We start from the raw sequence: 20141 nt of genomic DNA, 5'->3' as shown, positions 1-20141 counted from the left end.
CAGGCCAAAGGGGGAGACCGGTCCCCGAACTAGTGGAGGCAGGAAACGACCCTCAGCTAGAAACCGGAGGCTCTGACATTTTATGTGGCGCAGCCCCTCGCTACACCCGCTAGGAAGGCACCACATAGGGTCAGGGAAACTGGCGCCAAGTTTACCAAGAGGAGGCCCGAGACAGCCGGACAGAAGTGTTGGTAAGAAAGGCCAGACAAAGGACACACAAAGGGGGTCCTGTGAAGTGCTCCAAAGTTATCTGGGAGTTGTCTGAGCCCCTCACCTGGTGAGCACAGTACGACGTGGGCAGCCGTTACCTGCAGACGTGGTCTGGATAATAAGAACTGTGAGTAAAGGCCCTGAACTGCATCACTGACTCCGTGTCGTTACTGCTGCTGCCCTGCACCATCACCCCCATCCTCCGCATACACTGCCCTGAGGCTATACTCCTCCCGTGGGGAGTTATGCTACGCTCTGCTGCACCCACAACACCAGCCTCAGTGGTCTGCCCTGTAGCGGCGGTTCACTCTGACCGCAATCCACGGGTGGCGTAGTCGGACATTTAAACATGAAAACCACGTAAATAGTTCCGCCACTGGTTTGACCGCCCTGAGCCACGGAACTGGGTCGCCGCCACGAAGACTACAACCACCAGCATCCACCAAAAAGGGTCCGGCTCCGGGTGTCCCAAGGCCCAGGGGGTGCGTCAGAACATTTTCATCACCTTTCACAATCACCAATGGGACAAGGCAGTGATGTCCTCTGTCCCCTCTCTTATACATCCTAGTGACGGAGCACCTGCTCTCATCAATTCGCCATAACCCCAATATTAGGTGGATTGAGGTGGGAGGCACCGAGTACAAGTGCTCTCTATTTGCTGATGATGTCCTAGTATATATCACTCAATCACATATATCCATCCATGCTGTTATGGCTGAAATAGATCACTTTGTTACATGGTAAAATTTTAAAATCAATGCAGCGAAGTCTGAGGCCCTCGATGTCTCCCTCCCCAAATCCATATAGGATTCCATCCAGTCCAACTTTCCCTTTGCCTGGCCCTCACAGGGTATCAAATACTTAGGAATTCCTATTCATAGAGACCTCTCCCATCTATGTTATCTTAATTTTGGGCCCTTTATTGAACAACTCCATACAGACCACGGTTGGCAAGTTAGAACTGTAAGATTCACTACGTGAACCACTGGTGTTTTGTGGAAAAGCACATGTACACCGCGTTCCAAATTATTATACAAAAAGTGTTTAGGAGTGATAAGGGAAGAATTTGTTTGTTTGTCAGTTAAACTCATTGATGGTGATGTGTGTCAGGGCTCTTTATATCACTGTAAGCAATTGCAGACACCTGTGCTAATTAGTTTGGCAGGTGTGTCCAATGAAAGGCAAGACTACTTAAGAAGGCTCTCTCACATTATTAAGCAGCCTACATTTTCTGCCAAAATGGGAAAGAAAAAGGATGTGTCGGCTGCTGAGAAGCAACAAATTGTGGAGTGTTTAGGTCAAGGCATGACTACAATCAACATTGTGCGATGATCAGGATGAAGTGTCCTGCCAATCAAGAAGTATGTAGCTGATTCACAGTACACACGTGTGCGTGCTGATAAGGGCAAATTGAGGACTCTTTCCTACAGGCAATTACGTCAGGTTGAAAGAGCAGCGGCAAAAAAGCCTTGTCATAGCAGCAGACAAGTTTTTGAAGCTGCTTGTGCCTCCAACGTCCCCCGAACAACAAGATGCAGGGTCCTTCAGAGGTTTGCAGCTGTGCATGCGCCATCCTGTCGACCTCCTCTATCCACTTCACACAAGCAGAAACGGCTCCAGTGGGCCAAACATTACATGAAGACTGATTTCAAAACTGTTTTGTTCACGGATGAGTGCCGTGCAGCGCTCGATGGTCCAGATGGATGGAGTGGAGGATGGCTGGTTGATGGACACCCCACGCAAACACGGCTACAGCGCCAACAAGGAGGAGGTGGAGTAATGTTTTGGGCTGGAATCATGGGGAGAGAGATTGTCGGCCCCTTTAGGATCCCTGAAGGCGCTAAAGAGGAACTCCATAATGTATGTGGATTTTCTCAAACAGCACTTCCTGCCATGGTTCAAGAAGAAGAACCGTGTATTTCACAGCAAGATCATTTTTCTGCATGATAATGCACCATCTCATGCTGCACATAAAACATCTGCATCTCTGGCTGATATGGGCATAAAAGGGGACAAACTTATGGTGTGACCCCCATGCTCCCCTGACCTCTACCCCATTCAGAACCTTTGGAGCATCATTAAAAGGAGTGTCTATGATGGCGGGAGGCAGTTCACATCTAAGCAACAGCTCTGGGAGGGTATTCTGTCCTCATGCAAAACAATTGAAGCAGAAACCATCCAAAACCTGACAAATTCAATGGACGAGAGAGTTCAGAAGCTCCTTTCGAACAAGGGGTCCTATGTGAAAATGTAACATCACCTAGAATAAAGTTTTGAGTTGAAAACTGTTTGATTTCAGTTTCTAACAACCTGCTAATGCTTATAATTTCAAAAATGACCATTTTTTTGGTCTTTATTAAAATGAAAAGGTTGATCGAAAAGTTTGGGGGATCTAAGAGTGTGGCAACCCAGTAGTCATGATTACTTCGAATTCTGACAATATGAGGGTCATGCTGCAGGTAGTGCAGCAAGAAGGCACTTATGTGCCTTGCGCATCTCGGAGCCCCAAAATTATTTTCCGGGCTAGATGCAGCTAAAAATTATTTTTAATTTTAAATCTGGTGAAGCTTTAGTATAGATGGCCTAATAGGATCAGTGCTGCACACTGCTACAAAGCCCAAATTATTTTCCAGTCAAGATACAGATAAACATGATTAGTAATTTGAAAGCTTAAAACGGTTGGTAGGGTGATTTTAACCAATCATCAAGCTTTTACTCTCCCCAGGATGACACAGGGGTAGAAAAGTCATTTCGGATCCATGATTTGTTCATCTTTATGAACGTGAGTCTGTCTACATTATCAGTGGAGAGCCGCGTGCGCTTATCTGTCAGCACACCACCAGCAGCGCTGAACACACGTTCAGACAGAACGCTGGCTGCGGGGCATGACAAGATCTCCAAGGCGTAAGTGGCTAGCTCCGGCCATTTATCCAGATTGGAAGCCCAAAAAGAGCAAGGGTTCAGTGACACAGTCATGGCTTCAATGTTTACTTAGAGATACTCCTGTACCATCGTCTCTAGGCGTTGACTATGTGTCAGACTTCTTGTCTCCTGTGGCCTTGCAAAGGATGGGCTAAAAAAGTGGTGAAATGATTCCGCAAAATTGATGTTACCAGCAGATACTGTGGTTCTGTTACGGTTTGAGTGCTGAACACTTGACGGTCCCACGGTTGGCAAGTTGGAACTGTGAGATTCACTACGTGCACCACTGGTATTTTGTGGAAAAGCACATGTAAGATTCTGCAACAGTCTCTGCTGATACTCCTGCATGCGTGCATCCCTTTCTATGGCAGGAATAATTTCTGCAAATTTACTTTTGTACCGGGGATCTAACAGTGTGGCAACCCAGTAGTCAGGATTATTTCTAATTCTCACAATTCGAGGGTCATGTTGCAGGTAGTGCAGCAAGAAGGCACTCATGTGTGTTGCGCATCCAGGAGCACCAAGTCCCTGTTGTGTTGGTGGCGAGGTAACAATCATGCTTCCTTCCTCTGTCCTCTCCCCCCAACCTCGCACAACAGAAATGTGATCAAGGTCTCCCTCATCTGATGAGTCTTCCATCAGTTCGTCCTCCACTTCTTCCTGGGCTCCTGCACCTTCCTCACTAGTTTGGCTGCTACCATGCGCCCTGGTAAAACCATCTCCCCCACCCTCACATGCCTGCCGCCTTGGTGCTGCCGACCGTCTGGACCTTGCAGATGTTAGCCCTTCCGCATACAACTCCTCCTCCTCTACTTCCTCCACCTCCTCTTGTGCCACCACCTGACTCCGAATTCTGTTTAACATGTGCTCCAGCATGTAAATCACCGGAATAGTCATGCTGATAATGGCATCGTCAGCACTAAACATCTTCGTCGCCATTTCAAAACTGTGCAGAAGGGTGCATAGGTCCCTGATCTGAGACCACTCCTCCAGCGTGATTTGCCCCACCTCTGAATCTCGTTGGCCCAGGCTATACGTCAGAACGTATTGCACCAGGGCTTGTCGGTGCTGCCACAGTCGCTGCAACATGTGCAGAGTTGAATTCCACCGGGTAGGCACATCGCATTTTAGCCGGTGAAGTGGCAGGCCCAACGACTTCTGTAGAGATGTAAGTCGCTGAGCTGCGGGATGCGAACGGCGGAAGTGAGCACACAGCGACCGTGCCCTCTGCAGAAGGCCATCTAGTCTGGGATAGTGGGCTAAAAATTGCTGGACAACCAGGTTCAACACGTGAGCCATACAAGGCACGTGTGTGACATTGCCCCGGCGAAGGGCCGCACCCAGGTTTGCAGCATTGTCGCACACGGCCTTCCCTGGTTTCAGGTCCAGTGGAGACAACCATTCATGAAATTGGTTCTCCAGAGCTGACCACAACTCCTCAGCTGTGTGACTCACATTTCCCAGACATTTCAATGTAAAAACCGCCTGATGACGTTGAGCCCTACTGCCAGCATAGTAAGGAGGTGTGCAGGATCCCTTCTGCGCAGTTAGAAAGCTTGTGGCATGACCAGACAGGCTTTGGGTGCAGGTGGAAGACCGAGAGGAGGTTGAGGAGGCAGAAGCAGTGGAGGAACTTTGACATAAAGAGGATTGACGCACAACTCGTGGGGACGGCAAGACTTGGACAGCAGCCCCTTGTCCTGCTGTCACCATAGTTACCCAATGCCCAGTCAGCGACATGTAACGCCCCTGTCCATGCCTACTCGTCCAAGTGTCTGTGGTGAAATGCACCCTGTCACACACAGAGTTTCTCAAAGAAGCGGTGATGTTGTGTGCGACATGCTGGTGGAGCGCAGGCACACCTTTCTTTGAGAAGTAGTGCCGACTGGGCATCTGGTACTGGGGCACTGTGACGGACATAAGGTCTCGAAAATCCTCTGTGTCCACCAGGCGGAAAGGCAGCATTTCTGTAGCCAACAGCTTGCAGATGGTGAAATTCAACCTCTTAGCTTTCTCATGGCTAGGAGGAAATGGTCTTTTACTTGTCCACATCTGAGGGACCGAGGGCTGGCTATTGTGCTTAGACGGGGTTGATAAGGGTGTCCCCGGCAAACTGCCGGTCTGTGAGGAAGATGCAGGCGGACATGTTAGGTTGCCTTGATCCAAAGGTGGTGCTCTCGATGTCGGAGAGCGCTCAACACTAGCAGGTGTTTCCACTTCCCAATGAACTGACGACCTGCCAATCACACTGGCTGTTGCGGGTAAAGAGGTGGCAGGTCTGCGTCCAAAAACATGTGTGACTGCTGTCCCCCCAGTCACAGAGGATGAAGAGGCTGCGGATGCACAAGATGGGGCAGACGGTGGTTGGCCCAGCCGACTAGGCCGCATTGTAGCACAGTGAGCTTCCCACTGCAACTTATGCTTCATATCCATGTGACGGTACATGCATGAAGTACTCAAACTATGTATTTTTTGGCCTCTACTTAGCTTTTGCTGACAAATATTACAGATAACACGAGTTGGGTCATCCTTATCGATCTGAATAAATGCCCAGGCTATGCAAGGCTTAGAGCCCATGTGACCTGAAGAGCCACTACGACTTGTGGTCAGAGGCAGAGTTGTGGTTGAGGATGCAGTTGTTGACGTGTTTCCAGTACTCCGTCTCTGTTCAGGAAGGCGCAACCTAACCTCGTCGTCAATAGCATCTGTGATGCCCCGCTGCGCTTGGTATCACAGATCCTACAAGAGTGCATTGATGGAATCCTCCACAAGAGGCCCCCATAAACATTCACACATCTCCACCTTCCACCTCAGACCAGCAGAGGGAGCCCGTTAGAGATATAAATAGGGAAGGTGGAGCTAGGCAGTTCAGTTCCTCTGAAGAGTTCCTGCAGTAGAGAAGCCTAAGAGAGGTCAGTCTGCAGTGGAGCTCAGTCTAGTCTAGAGAACGCAGTTAATAGTTCAGCAGTGGAGCACGAGGCTCCTGCTTGCTAGATTCAGGGAGCCCAGATAGAGCTTAAGGTGTGCCGGTGCCGTAAGATCAGTGAAGCGCGGCAAGCTGCCGTTAGTGTGTATAGCCTAGTGAGGGCCCGAGTAGGCCGAAGGCGAGTGGCGAGTTAGTACATAAGGGGCAGAGGAGCTTAACCAGCTCACCCTGAAGCATTTACCGGACACAGGATCCGAGCTTACCGGTATCTCTATGACCCAGTAAGGCATAACCGGAATCCCTGGAGAACTACAAGTCCCAGGATCGCTAAGGTGCTGATATGTAACAGAGCCAGGAGACGCTTAGGCCCCGCATACTGGGAGCGTGAACTCCAAGAGAAGGCCCTACCACAAGGTCAGCCAGCGCAGGACAGAGACAAAGTTAGGCCTAGCTCCAGGCAGGTCAGAAACTTACTACGCAGAGGCAAGAAACAGGAGGCCCTACACCCGCTCATTGGGGAGGATCCTGATATGCACCCTTCACCCTACAGTGCTCCGGGATGTGCCTGAATTTCCACCAGTAAAAGGTACTGAAGTGACTACCGTGTCCGTTCCCGTTCTTGCTCTGACCCAGCTGGGTCTCGCCTGTCCTGCATTCCCCCTGCATACGCTGCCCTGAGACCTAGCTCCACCTGTGGGGAGCTATACCATCGAGCTGCCTTATCACCAGCCTCAGTGGACTGCTGCAGCGCTGGTGCTTGTCACCAGATACCACAGGTGGCGTCATGAACTCTTATAAAATTAACAATTATCCACCCTTTTAAAGAGAGACCCCAGGGTACGGGCCAGGGAGCCGACCACCGCGACATCCCCAAGGCCAGGCAAATGCCCGGGTACCGAGTCATCCCCATCCCCAGGGCTAGTCACATCCTCCTCCACCTCCTCTGCTGACCTCATCGACTGTCTGACTGTGGGTTGACAGTAAGTGGGATCTCCAACCTCGTCATCATCACCCTGTGTGTTATCACACCCGTCGCCCTCAGAGCCAACCTCTTAACCGAAAAGTCAAGTTGTCTCTCCAATCAGGTATTTGAGTCTCATCATCGTCTTCATCATTGTCTCCACCAACAGGAGTTACAGTTTGGGAACAAGGGTCTACATTATGCTCAGAACCTTCTTCATCTGGTCCTGGATCCAACTTATAAAGATTCTGGGCATCGGATCAGATCATTTCCTCATCTGGATTAACAGAAGCTCTGGAGCAGACCTCCGTTTCCCAGGCTATAGTATGAGTAAACAGCTGGGCAGACTCAGCCATCTGTGTTACCCCATACTCAGACGGGCAGCTGGAGACTTGGGAGCTGTGAGGAAGCAAGTGCGATTGGGGTGACACCTCTAAGGACTGGAGTATTTGTGATGTTGAAATTGAGGTGATGGAGAGCCCACTTGAAGGAGCACTTGATATCCGTTGAAGCACCTGCTGTTTTTGTGCCTCATCTAGAATTTGTAGCGATGGGCGTGTCCGTAAGAATGGGATCGTATCACATTGTCCACGAAAAGAAGTCGACATCTTAGTTTGGCTGGAAGATGGTCTTTCTTCTGCAGATGTTACCCCCCCACCGTGGGGGGCCTCGACCCACCGGCGGACAGGCACCAGTATTGGGATAGGGGGGCTGGCCGTCAGGGTCCACCGTGGCTTTGGCACAAACCCGGCGACACAGAGGTGGCACAGGCAGGAACGGACTGGCCGTGTCGGCTTCTCACTTTTTGGATTTTAGAAGGGCATGACATGCCTATATCTGTGTCTCCCCCTCCTTTTACTCCTCCACCTCTTTTCTTTTCGCATGACTATATGTACTTGTCACTTTTCCATGTGTTAGTTGTGTCTTCTGAGCAGTTTGTCAGCTTTTGGACACCTTTGAAGGTGTTTTCTATGTGTTTCTATGTGTTTTTGTTTGCCTGCCATTGGTTTTAACGGTGTTTGAAGGTGTTCGACGAACAGTTCGACGAACAGTTCGGCGAACACACGGGTGTTCGACGAACCGAACCGAACTCGAACACTACGGGGGTGGCTCAACACTATTCAAGAGGTAGTCACCGGAAATGGTCTTCCAACAATCTTGAAGGAGTTCCCAGAGATGCTTAGCACTTGTTGACCCTTTTGCCTTCACTCTGCGGTCCAGCTCACCCCAAACCACCTCGATTGGGTTCAGGTCTGGTGACTGGAGGCTAGGTCATCTGGCATAGCACCCCATCACTCTCCTTCTTGGTCAAATAGCCCTTACACAGCCTGGAGGTGTGTTTGGGGTCATTGTCCTGTTGAAAAATAAATGATGGTCCAACTAAACGCAAACTGGATGGAATAGCATGTCGCTGCAAGATGCTGTGGTAGCCATGCTGGTTCAGTATGCCTTCAATTTTGAATAAATCCCCAACAGTGTCACCAGCAAAGCACCCCCACACCATCACACCTCCTCCTCCATCCTTCACGGTGGGAACCAGGCATGTAGCGTCCATGTAGCGTCAAATTTGGACTCATCAGACCAAAGCACAGATTTCCACTGGTCTAATGTCTATTCCTTGTGTTCTTTAGCCCAAACAAGTATTTTCTGCTTGTTGCCTGTCCTTAGCAGTGGTTTCCAAGCAGCTATTTTACCATGAAGGCCTGCTGCACAAAGTCTCCTCTTAACAGTTGTTGTAGAGATGTGTCTGCTGCTAGAACGCTGTGTGGCATTGACCTGGTTTCTAATCTGAGCTGCTGTTAACCTGCGATTTTTGAGGCTGATGACTCGGATAAACTTATCCTCAGAAGCAGAGGTGACTCTTGGTCTTCCTTTCCTGGGGAAGTCCTCATGTGAGCCAGTTTCTTTGTAGCGCTTGATGGTTTTTGCAACTGCTCTTGGGGACACTTTCAAAGTTTGCCCAATTTTTCGGACTAACTGACCTTCATTTCTTAAAGTAATGATGGCCACTTGTTTTTCTTTACTTAGCTGCTTTTTTCTTGCCATAATACAAATTTTAACAATCTATTCAGTAGGACTATCAGCTGTGTATCCACCTGACTTCTGCACAACACAACTGATGGTCCCAACCCCATTTATAAGGCAAGAAATCCCACTTATTAAACCTGACAGGGCACACCTGTGAAGTGAAAACCATTTCCGGTGACTACCTCTTGAAGCTCATCAAGAGAATGCCAAGAGTATGCAAAGCAGTCATCAAAGCAAAAGGTGGCTACTTTGAAGAACCTAGAATATAAGACATATTTTCAGTTGTTTCACACTTTTTTTTTAAGTATATAATTCCACATGTGTTAATTCATAGTTTTGATGCCTTCCGTGTGAATGTACAATTTTCAAAGTCATAAAAATACTGAAAAATCTTTAAATGAGAAGGTGTGTCCAAACTTTTGGTCTGTACTGTATATAGTGTGACCGAAATAATGTTAAAAAATAAAAAAATATCATACTTACCTTCTGATGGCTCCCGATGTCTTTATTTGATGCGTCTCGGCTTGCCGGCAGCTCGCGGTACACTAAAGGACCTGCCGACGTCAACGGTCTCATGACCCGTCACATGACTAAATGACGTCAGCGCAGGTCCATATATTTTAACTTGTTGGGGTTTTGCTGATCTAACACCTCAGGGGCTCTGCTAATGGTAGCTACAATCTATTCAAACAAAATCTGTGTTCTAAAAGCCAAGTTGCGCTCCTTCCCATCTGATCCCTGCCATCTATTCAAATAGTAATGTGCAACCACATATTTACCGTGGTACTGCCACGGTAAAAATGGCATACATTGTCCTGTCTATTTTCTCCATTTACCTCTTATGTGAATTAAAGCTTTGAGGCTAAAGTAAAAAATTTTGTGGAAAAAACCCAAATTTTTAGTTTTCACAGCCTGGAAATCTCATAAAATTCAGTGATGTAGTTTGTGGGTTAAAAATGCTCACCACACCCTAGATGCATTCCTTATGAGGTTTAGCTTGACAAATGCGGTCACTTGTTGGTGTTTCTGCGTATTGGCACCTCAGGGGCACTGCAAATGCAAAATGCAAAACAGTGTCCAAATTTGCGTTCCAAAAATTAAATAGTGCTCTTTGCTTTCTGAGTTTTGCCTTGCGACAAAACATTAGTTTTTGATCACATATGGGAAATTGCATAACAAATTGTGGAATCCATTTTCTCCTATTATCCTTTGTGGAAATTATAAATTTGGTGCTGAAACGGTATTTTAGTGGAAAAAAAAAATTTTTGGTTTTCACATCTAAATATCATAAAGTTTATTCCATCACCTGTAGGTTACTTGTTACCTGTAGGTTAAAAATGCTCAATAAACCCCTAGATGAATTTATTGAGAAGTCTAGTTTCTAAAATGGGGAAACTTGTGGGGGTATTCTGTTGTTTTGGCATATCAGGGGCTCTGCAAATGCTATATGGCAGTCACAATCTATTCCAGCCAAATTTATGCTCCAAAACTTAAATAGTGATCTTTCCATTCCTGACCCTGCCATGAGACTAAACAGTAGTTTTTGACTACATTTGGGATGTTCCCATATTCGAGAGAAATTGTGTAACAAATTTTGGGGTCTATTTTCTACTATTATACCTTGTGAAAATTACAGACTTGGGACTAAAACAACATTTTACTGGAAAAAAACCACAATTTTTCAAATCCATTTTACCTCATCCAAATATTATAAAATTCTCCAAATGCTAAATAGCACGTCTTCCCTCTGAGCCCAGCCGTGTGCCCAAACTGCCACATATAGGATATTGCCACTTTCAGGAGATATTGTGTAATACATTTTAGTGTTCATTTTCTCCTGTTACCACTTGTGAAGATGAAAATTTGCAGCTAAAGTAATATTTTAGTGAAAAAAGTAGAATTTTTCATTTTTTCATTCTACTTTGCCTTAATTCCTGTGTAAAACCTGAAGGGTTAACTAATATCCTAACAACAATTTACAATAATGCTACAGACTGTGTGCCAAATAGATATTGCCCCGGAAAGTAATAGTTTCCCATAAAAAGTATTAATGCCTCCACTGTGCAAGCTAGAAAGTAATAGATTGTGGGGCAGAAAGATAGTGCCCCTTCAAGCAATATCAACTTAAAAAACCTACAAGAAGCAAAATGAACATAAACCTTGCTGTAAATAAAAAGCAAAAGTGTGTTTCAATAAAATAGGGGTTTTGATCAAAAATAGCATGAAAGCTATCCCTCCACGGCAAGGGGAACCCATTTGGGATAGTCCCACTATGTCTAATATTAAAAACCTTACCATGTGTCAAAGTTGACCTCAGTGTGTGAATAAGGGCAGACAAAGGACTGGGTCCCGAACTGTGAACACTAGCCAAGGAAAGCTTTCTAGGAAGGCAGGCCACACCCTGGTTTGCACAGAATGCAAAAAAATACAAAGAAAAAACACAAAATTTGAGCTTGGTTTAAGTAGGTATAAATGCAGCACATAAATGCATGTTCAAAATGGCCACGAATCAGAAAAAAACTACAAGAAGCAAAATGAACATAAACCCAGCTGTAAATAAATAAAAAGCAAAAGTGCATTTAAATAAGATAGGCTTCTTAGTAACACTGTTTTTAATCAAACATAACATGAAAGCTATCCCACCACGGCAAGGTGAACCCATTCGGGATAGTCCTACTCTGTCTAATATTAAAAACCTTACCATGTGTCAAAGTTGACCTCAGTGTGTGAATAAAGAATATAGGTATCTTGCTACCAATTTTGGCAGATATACTTTATTAGCTATATTCTATCTATGGCTACTAGATAGACTGCATACCCATTATCATTCAGATTGTCTTATCCCATACATTTTCCACACTCATGTTAAATAGTTCTTGAAGTCCTGTATACTCTATAGGGACTACATTGTGGTTCTTTCTTGATTGCACCTCTATATGTCTTTTAATATTTATTGTAAATTGTATTTTTGAATAAAGATTTCATTCTATTGAGTGTATAGCTCCAGTGTTTTTTGTAGGCGATATGTGTGTATTTTATGCAGCGTTTTTCCTGCCAATAGATGTTTTTGGTGCAGAAATGTCTGCAGGAAATACGTAACATGTGCATATACCCTTAGGTTGTGGGCACACATTCAGGATTTGCAGCAGAAAATTCTGCAAATCGTGATGTGTTGGCAGGGAAAACGCTGCATGAAATACACTTGTTTTTGCCTCGTTTTTGACATGCATTTTTGTTGCGTATTTTTCCCCACTCATTAGTGTGGAAGAAAAAATCTGTAAGAATTGACATGCTGCAGATTTAAATCTGCTGCAAATTTGCTAGAGAAAAAAAGTGATGTGTGCATTCACTTTGCTGGGACAGCAAAACGCTGCATATTTTTTGTGCCAAATTTGTGCAGAAAAAAAAATGCATGAAACATGCAACATGTGAACATGGCCTTAAACAAGATTTGTACCACATTTTTAAATGTATCCAGGTCTACTACAAAGAAAGGATATACAGTGCCTACAAGTAGTATTCAACCCTCTGCAGATTTACCTGGTTGACACATGCGGAATTAACTTGGCATTGTGACATTTGTACTGTAGATCAGCCTGGAAGTGGGAAATGCACTGCAGCAAATTTTTTTTTTTTTTTAAACGTTAAAAGTTAATTCAGAGTGTCATTTATTATTCAACCCCTCAAACCACAAGAATTCTGTTTGGTCCCCCTAAAGTATTAAGAAGTAGTTCAGGCACCAAGAATAATGAGCTTCACATGTGTGGATTAAAGATCTCTTTTGCCAGCCTTTTCTGACTATTTAAGACCCTCCCCAAACTTGTGAACAGCACTCAGACATGGTCAACATGGGAAAGACAAAGGAGCATTCCAAGGCCATCAGAGACAAGATCGTGGAGGGTCACAAGGCTGGCAAGGGGTACAAAACCCTTTCCAAGGAGTTGGGCCTACCTGTCTCCACTGTTGGGAGCATCATCCGTAAGTGGAAGGCTTATGGAACTACTGTTAGCCTTCCACGGCCTGGACAGCCTTTGAAAGTGTCCTCCCGTGCCGAGGCCAGGCTTGTCCGAAGAGTCAAGGCTAACCCAAGGACAACAAGGAAGGAGCTCCGGGAAGATCTCATGGCAGTGGGGACATTGGTTTCAGTCAATACCATAAGTAACGTACTCCACCGCAATGGTCTCCGTTCCAGACGAGCCCGTAAGGTACCTTTACTTTCAAAGCGTCATGTCAAGGCTCGTCTACAGTTTGCTCATGATCACTTGGAGGACTCTGAGACAGACTGGTTCAAGGTTCTATGGTCTGATGAGACCAAGATCGAGATTTTTGGTGCCAACCACACACGTGACGTTTGGAGACTGGATGGCACTGCATATGACCCCAAGAATACCATCCCTACAGTCAAGCATGGTGGTGGCAGCATCATGCTGTGGGGCTGTTTCTCAGCCAAGGGGCCTGGCCATCTGGTCCGCATCCATGGGAAGATGGATAGCACGGCCTACCTGGAGATTTTTGCTAAGAACCTCCACTTCTCCATCAAGGATCTTAAGATGGGTCGTAATTTCATCTTCCAACAAGACAACGACCCAAAGCACACAGACAAGAAAACCAAGGCCTGGTTCAAGAGGGAAAAAGTCAAGGTGTTGGAGTGGCCTAGTCAGTCTCCTGACCTTAACCCAATTGAAAACTTGTGGAAGGAGCTCAAGAATAAAGTCCACATGAGACACCCAAAGAACCTAGATAACTTGGAGAAGATCTGCATGGAGGAGTGGGCCAAGATAACTCCACAGACCTGTGCCGGCCTGATCAGGTTTTATAAAAGACGATTATTAGCTGTAATTGCAAACAAGGGTTATTCCACAAAATATTAAACATAGGGGTTGTATAATAATTGACCCACACTTTTATGTTTAAAATTTAATAAAATTCAACTGAGCAACATAACTTTTTGGTTTGTAAGATTTATGCTTCTGTTCATAAAACCTACTCTCGTTTGCAGTTTGAAGGCTCTAACTTATTTGCATCTTATCAAACCAGCTAAATCTGCAGGGGGTTGAATACTACTTGTAGGCACTGTAACTAGAGATTAGTGGATCGATATGTGGGACTCCAGCATTCAGTTCAGTGGTATCTGGCATCTATGTAACATCCCTGGCGGCGAGCTTGCATAGTGCACCACCTCCCACTATGCAAGACCGCAATCTTACCTGTCAGTCCAGCCTGCAAACCTTGCTCCAGTTCATGCTGTGTGCATGTCTCTTGTCTGATTGCTTAGGGTGGCGGCCCGGTTACTTCATGATTCTTATAGCTGCTGTGGGAGCACTCCTAATGCGTCCCCAGCCTATTGCTGTGAGTCACTGGATATTTAAACCCCCTCCACCCAGAAGGAGGTGCCTGAGCCACACCTTCACTCAGTCTGTCTTTGCAACTGAATTGCCAGGTCCTGTCCTGTATCTTGTCTGTTTCCGCAACTCTGGAGGCTGCATACCCAGACCTGTTACCTGTGACTTCTAGTCTGTTTCCGCCACTCTGGGGGCTGCATACCCAGGCCTGTTATCTCTGACTTCTAGTCTGTTTCTGCCACCCTGGGGGCTGTATACTCAGGCTCGTTCTTGTATCTCGTTGTAGTAGCAGTTCCTGTCTGAACTGTATCCTAGCCTGTTACCTGTTTGTCTCTATGTCCGTACCTTCCCTTTACCTGCAGTATCTGAATCTGCACCTAACTCCAACTCGTTGTCTCTGTACTTCTGTTTGTGAGTTTTGTGTCCACTCGCTACTTCATAGTAAGAACCTTGTGTGTATCTGGTTCTGCTTGTCCCTTTCCCTTCCTCCGTATCTACCTCCTGTGTTCTAGCCATCTTCCTGTATTTTCCAGTCTGTTCCATGTGAACAGAGTCCTGTCCTCTCTGCTTGCACCTTCAGCCCTGTTCGGCTCTGCTTGCTCACCGCGCCAGCGGTTTCCCTCTGCTGTGACTTGCCCACCGCTCCGGCGGCTTCTCTCTGCTCAGCCTTGCCCACCGCTCCGGCGGTTCCGCTCTGCTCTGCCTTGTCCATCGCACCTGCAGTTTTGCTATGCTCTGCCTTGTCCTCCGCACTTGCGGTTTCGCTCTGCTCTGCCTTGTCCACCGCTCCGGCGGTTCCGCTCTGCTCTGCCTTGCCCACCACACCTGCGGTTTTCGCTCTACTCTGCTTGCTCACCACACCGGCGGTTCCTCTCTGCTCTGCCTTGTCCTCCGCTCCGGCGGTTTTGCTTTACTCTGCTTGTCTACCGCATCTGCGGCTCTGTTCCTGTCTCCCAGTCTGTACTGGACCCTATCCAGCCTGCGCTCCAACCTGCTAGTACCACCCTGTCTGCACTCCAGCCGTGCTTGCCAGTATCTCCCTGTCTGCACTCCAGCCGTGCTTGCCAGTGCCCACCTGTCTGCATACCAGCTGTGCTTGCCAGTGCTCACCTGTCTGCATACCAGCAGTGCTTGCCAGTGCCCACCTGTCTGCATACCAGCCGTGCTTGCCAGTACCCACCTGTCTGCATACCAACCGTGCTTGCCAGTATCCACCTGTCTGCATACCAGCCGTGCCTGCCAATACCCACCTGCCTGTATGCCAGTCTAACCTGCCTGTTCCTGCATTCCCCGGTGTGGGTCAACAGCTGTGACCGGGGTCTAACCTGGAGTAGCACCTGGTCCCTCTGCTCAGTTCCTCCTTGGTTCACGGAGTCGACTGAGCCGCCGTGCGACCTTGGTCGGATCGGGTTGATACTTAGTTACGCCCCTCCAGGCACTCCTCGGTTCATGGTACAGTGGGATCACTAATCACGCTTACGCCAGTCAGTCCGGGCGTGAGCGTAACAATCTAGATGGGAAGCCTGCAAATCTCTTATCTGACGTCACTTGTGGGCACGGCACTGGTCTCTGCTCACTCATTCTTTACTCACAATATGCAATGACAGTGCACTCTGTTGCTAGCTTATCACTTCTGATCAGAGATGGTGAGAGAGCGCACTGTGCAATGAGAAGAACAGTGACCGGAATCTACCGAGCATCCACCGGATTTGACAACCAACACATGCTTAGTAGAGCAGTGACCAGCCCAACCCCTGAAACGAAGGTCACTGATGACGCTTCATTTCACGGAGGGGACAAAGGCTGTGGCAGTGACCGCAGCCTCTGTCCCCTAATGACGATTCGTTTGAGTATCCCAACATGCACTGGGATTCTGAAATGATGCATCATCATAGAGAAAGTAATAGAAAAAAATAATGCAGAGGAGTGTGGGGAGGATAGTGAATTTTAAAGTAAAGTATATTAGAAAAAAAATCAGATTATTATTATTTATTATTATATTGCCATTTATTCCATGGCGCTTTACATGTGATGACATTAAATAGCTAGAGTTTTAGAAGTAAAAAGAAATTAAGTTTCGAACCACCCCTTTAATGAATCAGAACCAATAAGTATAGGCTGCTAATCATGGGCCACTGCTTTGTTCTTGCCCACCAGGCCAAAATTTCCCAGCCAGCCCCTGGCTGACAATAAAACATACTAAACCAGATTTAATGGATTTTACAGGAAAAAAATTTAGGGAACCTTCTTTCGGCCTCTGCGTGCACTGTCAGCAGTACGTCCTCTTCCCCGTCCCTTACCGCACGCTCAGCAAGATCCGAGACCCGTCACTACCCGGCGCCTGTGGATAGCGGTATACTGCTATTGACAGACGTCGGAGATATCGCGGAACATAGACTACGTTGGTCCTGCGTGGCAACATTTTGGGTAAAAAATTGGTGAACGAGGGCATCTATTGTCTTGTTATTGTTTTCAGGTTTCCATTTCTGGACTACTTTGGATTCGGTGGATTACTCCGGACCCGCATGGGATTTTTTTTTTTTTAATAAATTGGTGAACGAGGGATAGTGTGGGGGGAATCTTTATTCAAATAAAGTGTTTTTTTCTGTGTGTGTGTTTTTATTTTTTTCACACACAATGAGGCATACTTATCAAAATCATGTAAATGAACCTGAATACTGAAATCATTTGCAGCAAAAAACTTTTTTTAATGACTTGAGCCATATTTATGATAAGTTTTAGATACCTTTTACAACTTGCCAAACTGGGTGATTTAACATGTGATACAATTCACCAAAAATACTTCAACGTGGTGTACATTACTGGCACAAAGCCAACTAATAGGTTGTGTAAAACTGGACTAGACAATCTTAAAATTTGACCCATTAATCAAACAGCATAAATCACTTTGAGAAATTTGGCGCATTTTAAGGATGTCTAGTCTAAGTTTGCACTGTCTAAGAAGTAGGCAGTTTGGATAAATAATATATACACTGTGTTCCAAATTATTATGCAAATAATATTTTCTCAGATTTTCCCAAATTACCTATATGAATTGCAGTCATTGTAATTTTCCAGTCATATAACTATTAGAGTACAATTGAAAGGTTTTTGTACAAACTACCTATGATAACAGTATATTTTAAAAAAAATAAAAAACTCAAACTGCACTCAAAATGCATGTTCCAAATTATTATGCACAGCAGAGTTTTCAACCTTTTCATTTTAATAAAGAACAAAAAAAATGGTCATTTTTTAAATTATAAGCATTAGCTGGTTATTACAAACTGAAATCAAACAGTTTTCAACTCAAAACTTTATTGAGTTGAAAACTGTCTCATGCTTCACATAACACATCTGCATCTCTGGCTGATATGGGCATAAAAGGGGACAAACTTATGGTGTGGCCGCCATGCTCCCCTGACCTCAACCCCATTGAGAACCTCTGGAGCATCATCAAAAGGAGTGTCTATGATGGCGGGAGACAGTTCACATCTAAGCAACAGCTCTGGGAGGGTATTCTGTCCTCATGCAAAACAATTAAAGCAGAAACCATCCAAAACCTGAGAAATTCAATGGACGAGAGAGTTCAGAAGCTCCTTTCGAACAAGGGGTCCTATGTGCAAATGTAACATCACCTAGAATAAAGTTTTGAGTTGAAAACTGTTTGATTTCAGTTTGTAATAACCTGCTAATGCTTATAATTTCAAAAATGAACATTTTTTTGTTCTTTATTAAAATGAAAAGGTTGAAAACTCTGCTGTGCATAATAATTTGGAACATGCATTTTGTGTGCAGTTTGAGTTTTTTATTTTTTGAAAAATATACTGTTATCATAGGCAGTTTGTACAAAAACCTTTCAATTGTACTCTAAGAGTTATTTGACTGGAAAATTACAATGACTGCAATTCATATAGGTAATTTGGGAAAATCTGAGAAAATATTATTTGCATAATAATTTGGAACACAGTGTAGTATTGTTAAGTGTACCTACACAGCTGTTTGGTTTTTGTCATGTTTTTTGAGAGCAGATGTTTTTTTTTTTTTCAAAATGCAGCATGTTCTAGGTAAGACATTTTTTTCCCTTCATACAAGTATTTAAAGAATAGTTAAAAAAAAGTGTGTTACGTAGTCCTTATGGTAGAATTATATTATTATCAGTTGAAGCACTTGCCGTTTTTTCTTTTATCTCTCCAGAGCAAAAGTTTCAATTTAGCCATTTATGATGATTTGCTGTTTGCAATTGAGTTTGCTTTTAGGAATTCTAAAAAAAATGTAAGATGTCTTTGTCAGCAGATATAAATGATTTACTCAGCTATTTATGACCTTTTATAGTGTCTGATTATAGAGATGAAATGCATATAATGGTTTTTAATATGCACACAGGGACAGAAAATATTTTAAATGCGTGTCTGGCCATGGATGTGCCTTACGTAGTCTACACAAGTTCAATAGCAGCAGTAGGACCAAATGCGAATAACGATCCAATGGAGAGGTAAGAAGAATGTGTCTTGTTATAGAATGAATGTTTGGAAGCTATATCCTAGTAACAGAATGGAAGTGCAATCAGGTTACAATCAGGCCAAAGTCTGAAACAGCCTAAGTGCAAAGAGTAAGTGCAAAGAGTAAGTGCAAAGCTAAGCGTACAACAGTCACATGCAATGCATGAGAATTGATCAGAAGCATAATCAGAGATGTAACAATGATCTGATCATCTCCATAATTATTATATATGATATGATAGGGAACAGGGCAGGACACAGATAGAAGATGGCCCCTGTGTAAGAACCCAATATGGACCCTTTGAAGCCTAATAACTCATCAAAATGCACAATTCCACCAGCTTTGGAGGTGGTAGTTGAGAGCCAGGCTTAGGTAATAAAATGTTAATACATTAATTGTGGAAAAACACAAAATCATGAAATTTTAATTTGCAAATTGATATTTGAAACTGACATCATACTATTAAATTGGCAGTATTCTTTTAAATGAATATACACAGTATGTAGTATTATTAGTGTGAATGTCTTAGTGTAACCAATTCATATGGCCATAAGGTAGGGCTACCACGGCAAGCCACTCTGAAGAGGGGTCATGAGAAACATGTGGTTCACAAGCCATTGGTTGGAAACTATTGATATGGAACATCCTCTCTGTCACTACTGTTAAATGTTACAACATGCCATGTTTAAGCATTTCATCAATAATGCCCAGAATAATTATCTGTGATCAGATCAGGTTGTTAAAGGGCACTAAAGCTATTGTTTTGTGGCAAAGGGCTTCTTAAAAAAAATGTTTTCAAGGCACACTTAAAAAAACGGTACCAAAAAAAAAACGGGCCACTTCTACCACCAAAGCAGGTAGAATTGTGCAGTATGATAAGCTATTGGACTGTAAAGGTCCCATATACTGGTCTTGCACAGGGACCATCTTCTGTCTGCGTCCACTCCTGACACCATTGTAACTGGGCCTTACGTATCCAGCACATGAGATTAACTGATGCAATCAGTCAAGTATGACAGCAGTATTTTAAAGTCTTCCAACATTGCGGCCATTGCTTCTGATGGCCATCTGCCATCCTCATCACCATCGTGCGAAGTGATCTTTCAGTTGCCATGGCAGCTAGAGGTCAACAGATGGCTCCACTCTCTACCTTGTTGAAACTCCTATGAAGCCCCTGCCTGGGGAAATTGTAGGAAAATCATCAATTTTGGCAATTTCAAATGAGATTTTATGTTCAAACTCCCTAAAG

The 20141-nt window shown here is 44.9% G+C and overlaps 1 protein-coding gene across 5 annotated transcripts in view; it reads left to right on the top strand.

The window, feature by feature from the left end:
- Window positions 1-20141, top strand: part of LOC141231989 (3 beta-hydroxysteroid dehydrogenase type 7-like) — a 217105-nt gene that overhangs the window by 91401 nt on the left and 105563 nt on the right. For all 5 annotated transcript variants that reach the window (XM_073667765.1, XM_073667767.1, XM_073667766.1 and 2 more), the window contains one exon: window positions 18776-18884. In XM_073667765.1, the coding sequence (XP_073523866.1) occupies window positions 18776-18884 (109 nt within the window). The remainder of the gene's footprint in view (window positions 1-18775; window positions 18885-20141) is intronic.

This window comes from Phyllobates terribilis, unplaced genomic scaffold (assembly GCF_046119375.1).
Source record: "Phyllobates terribilis strain yellow unplaced genomic scaffold, ASM4611937v1 Scaffold_2__4_contigs__length_985480577, whole genome shotgun sequence".
Taxonomy (NCBI): Eukaryota; Metazoa; Chordata; class Amphibia; order Anura; family Dendrobatidae; genus Phyllobates; species Phyllobates terribilis.
This window is presented reverse-complemented; position numbering and strand designations above follow the sequence as displayed.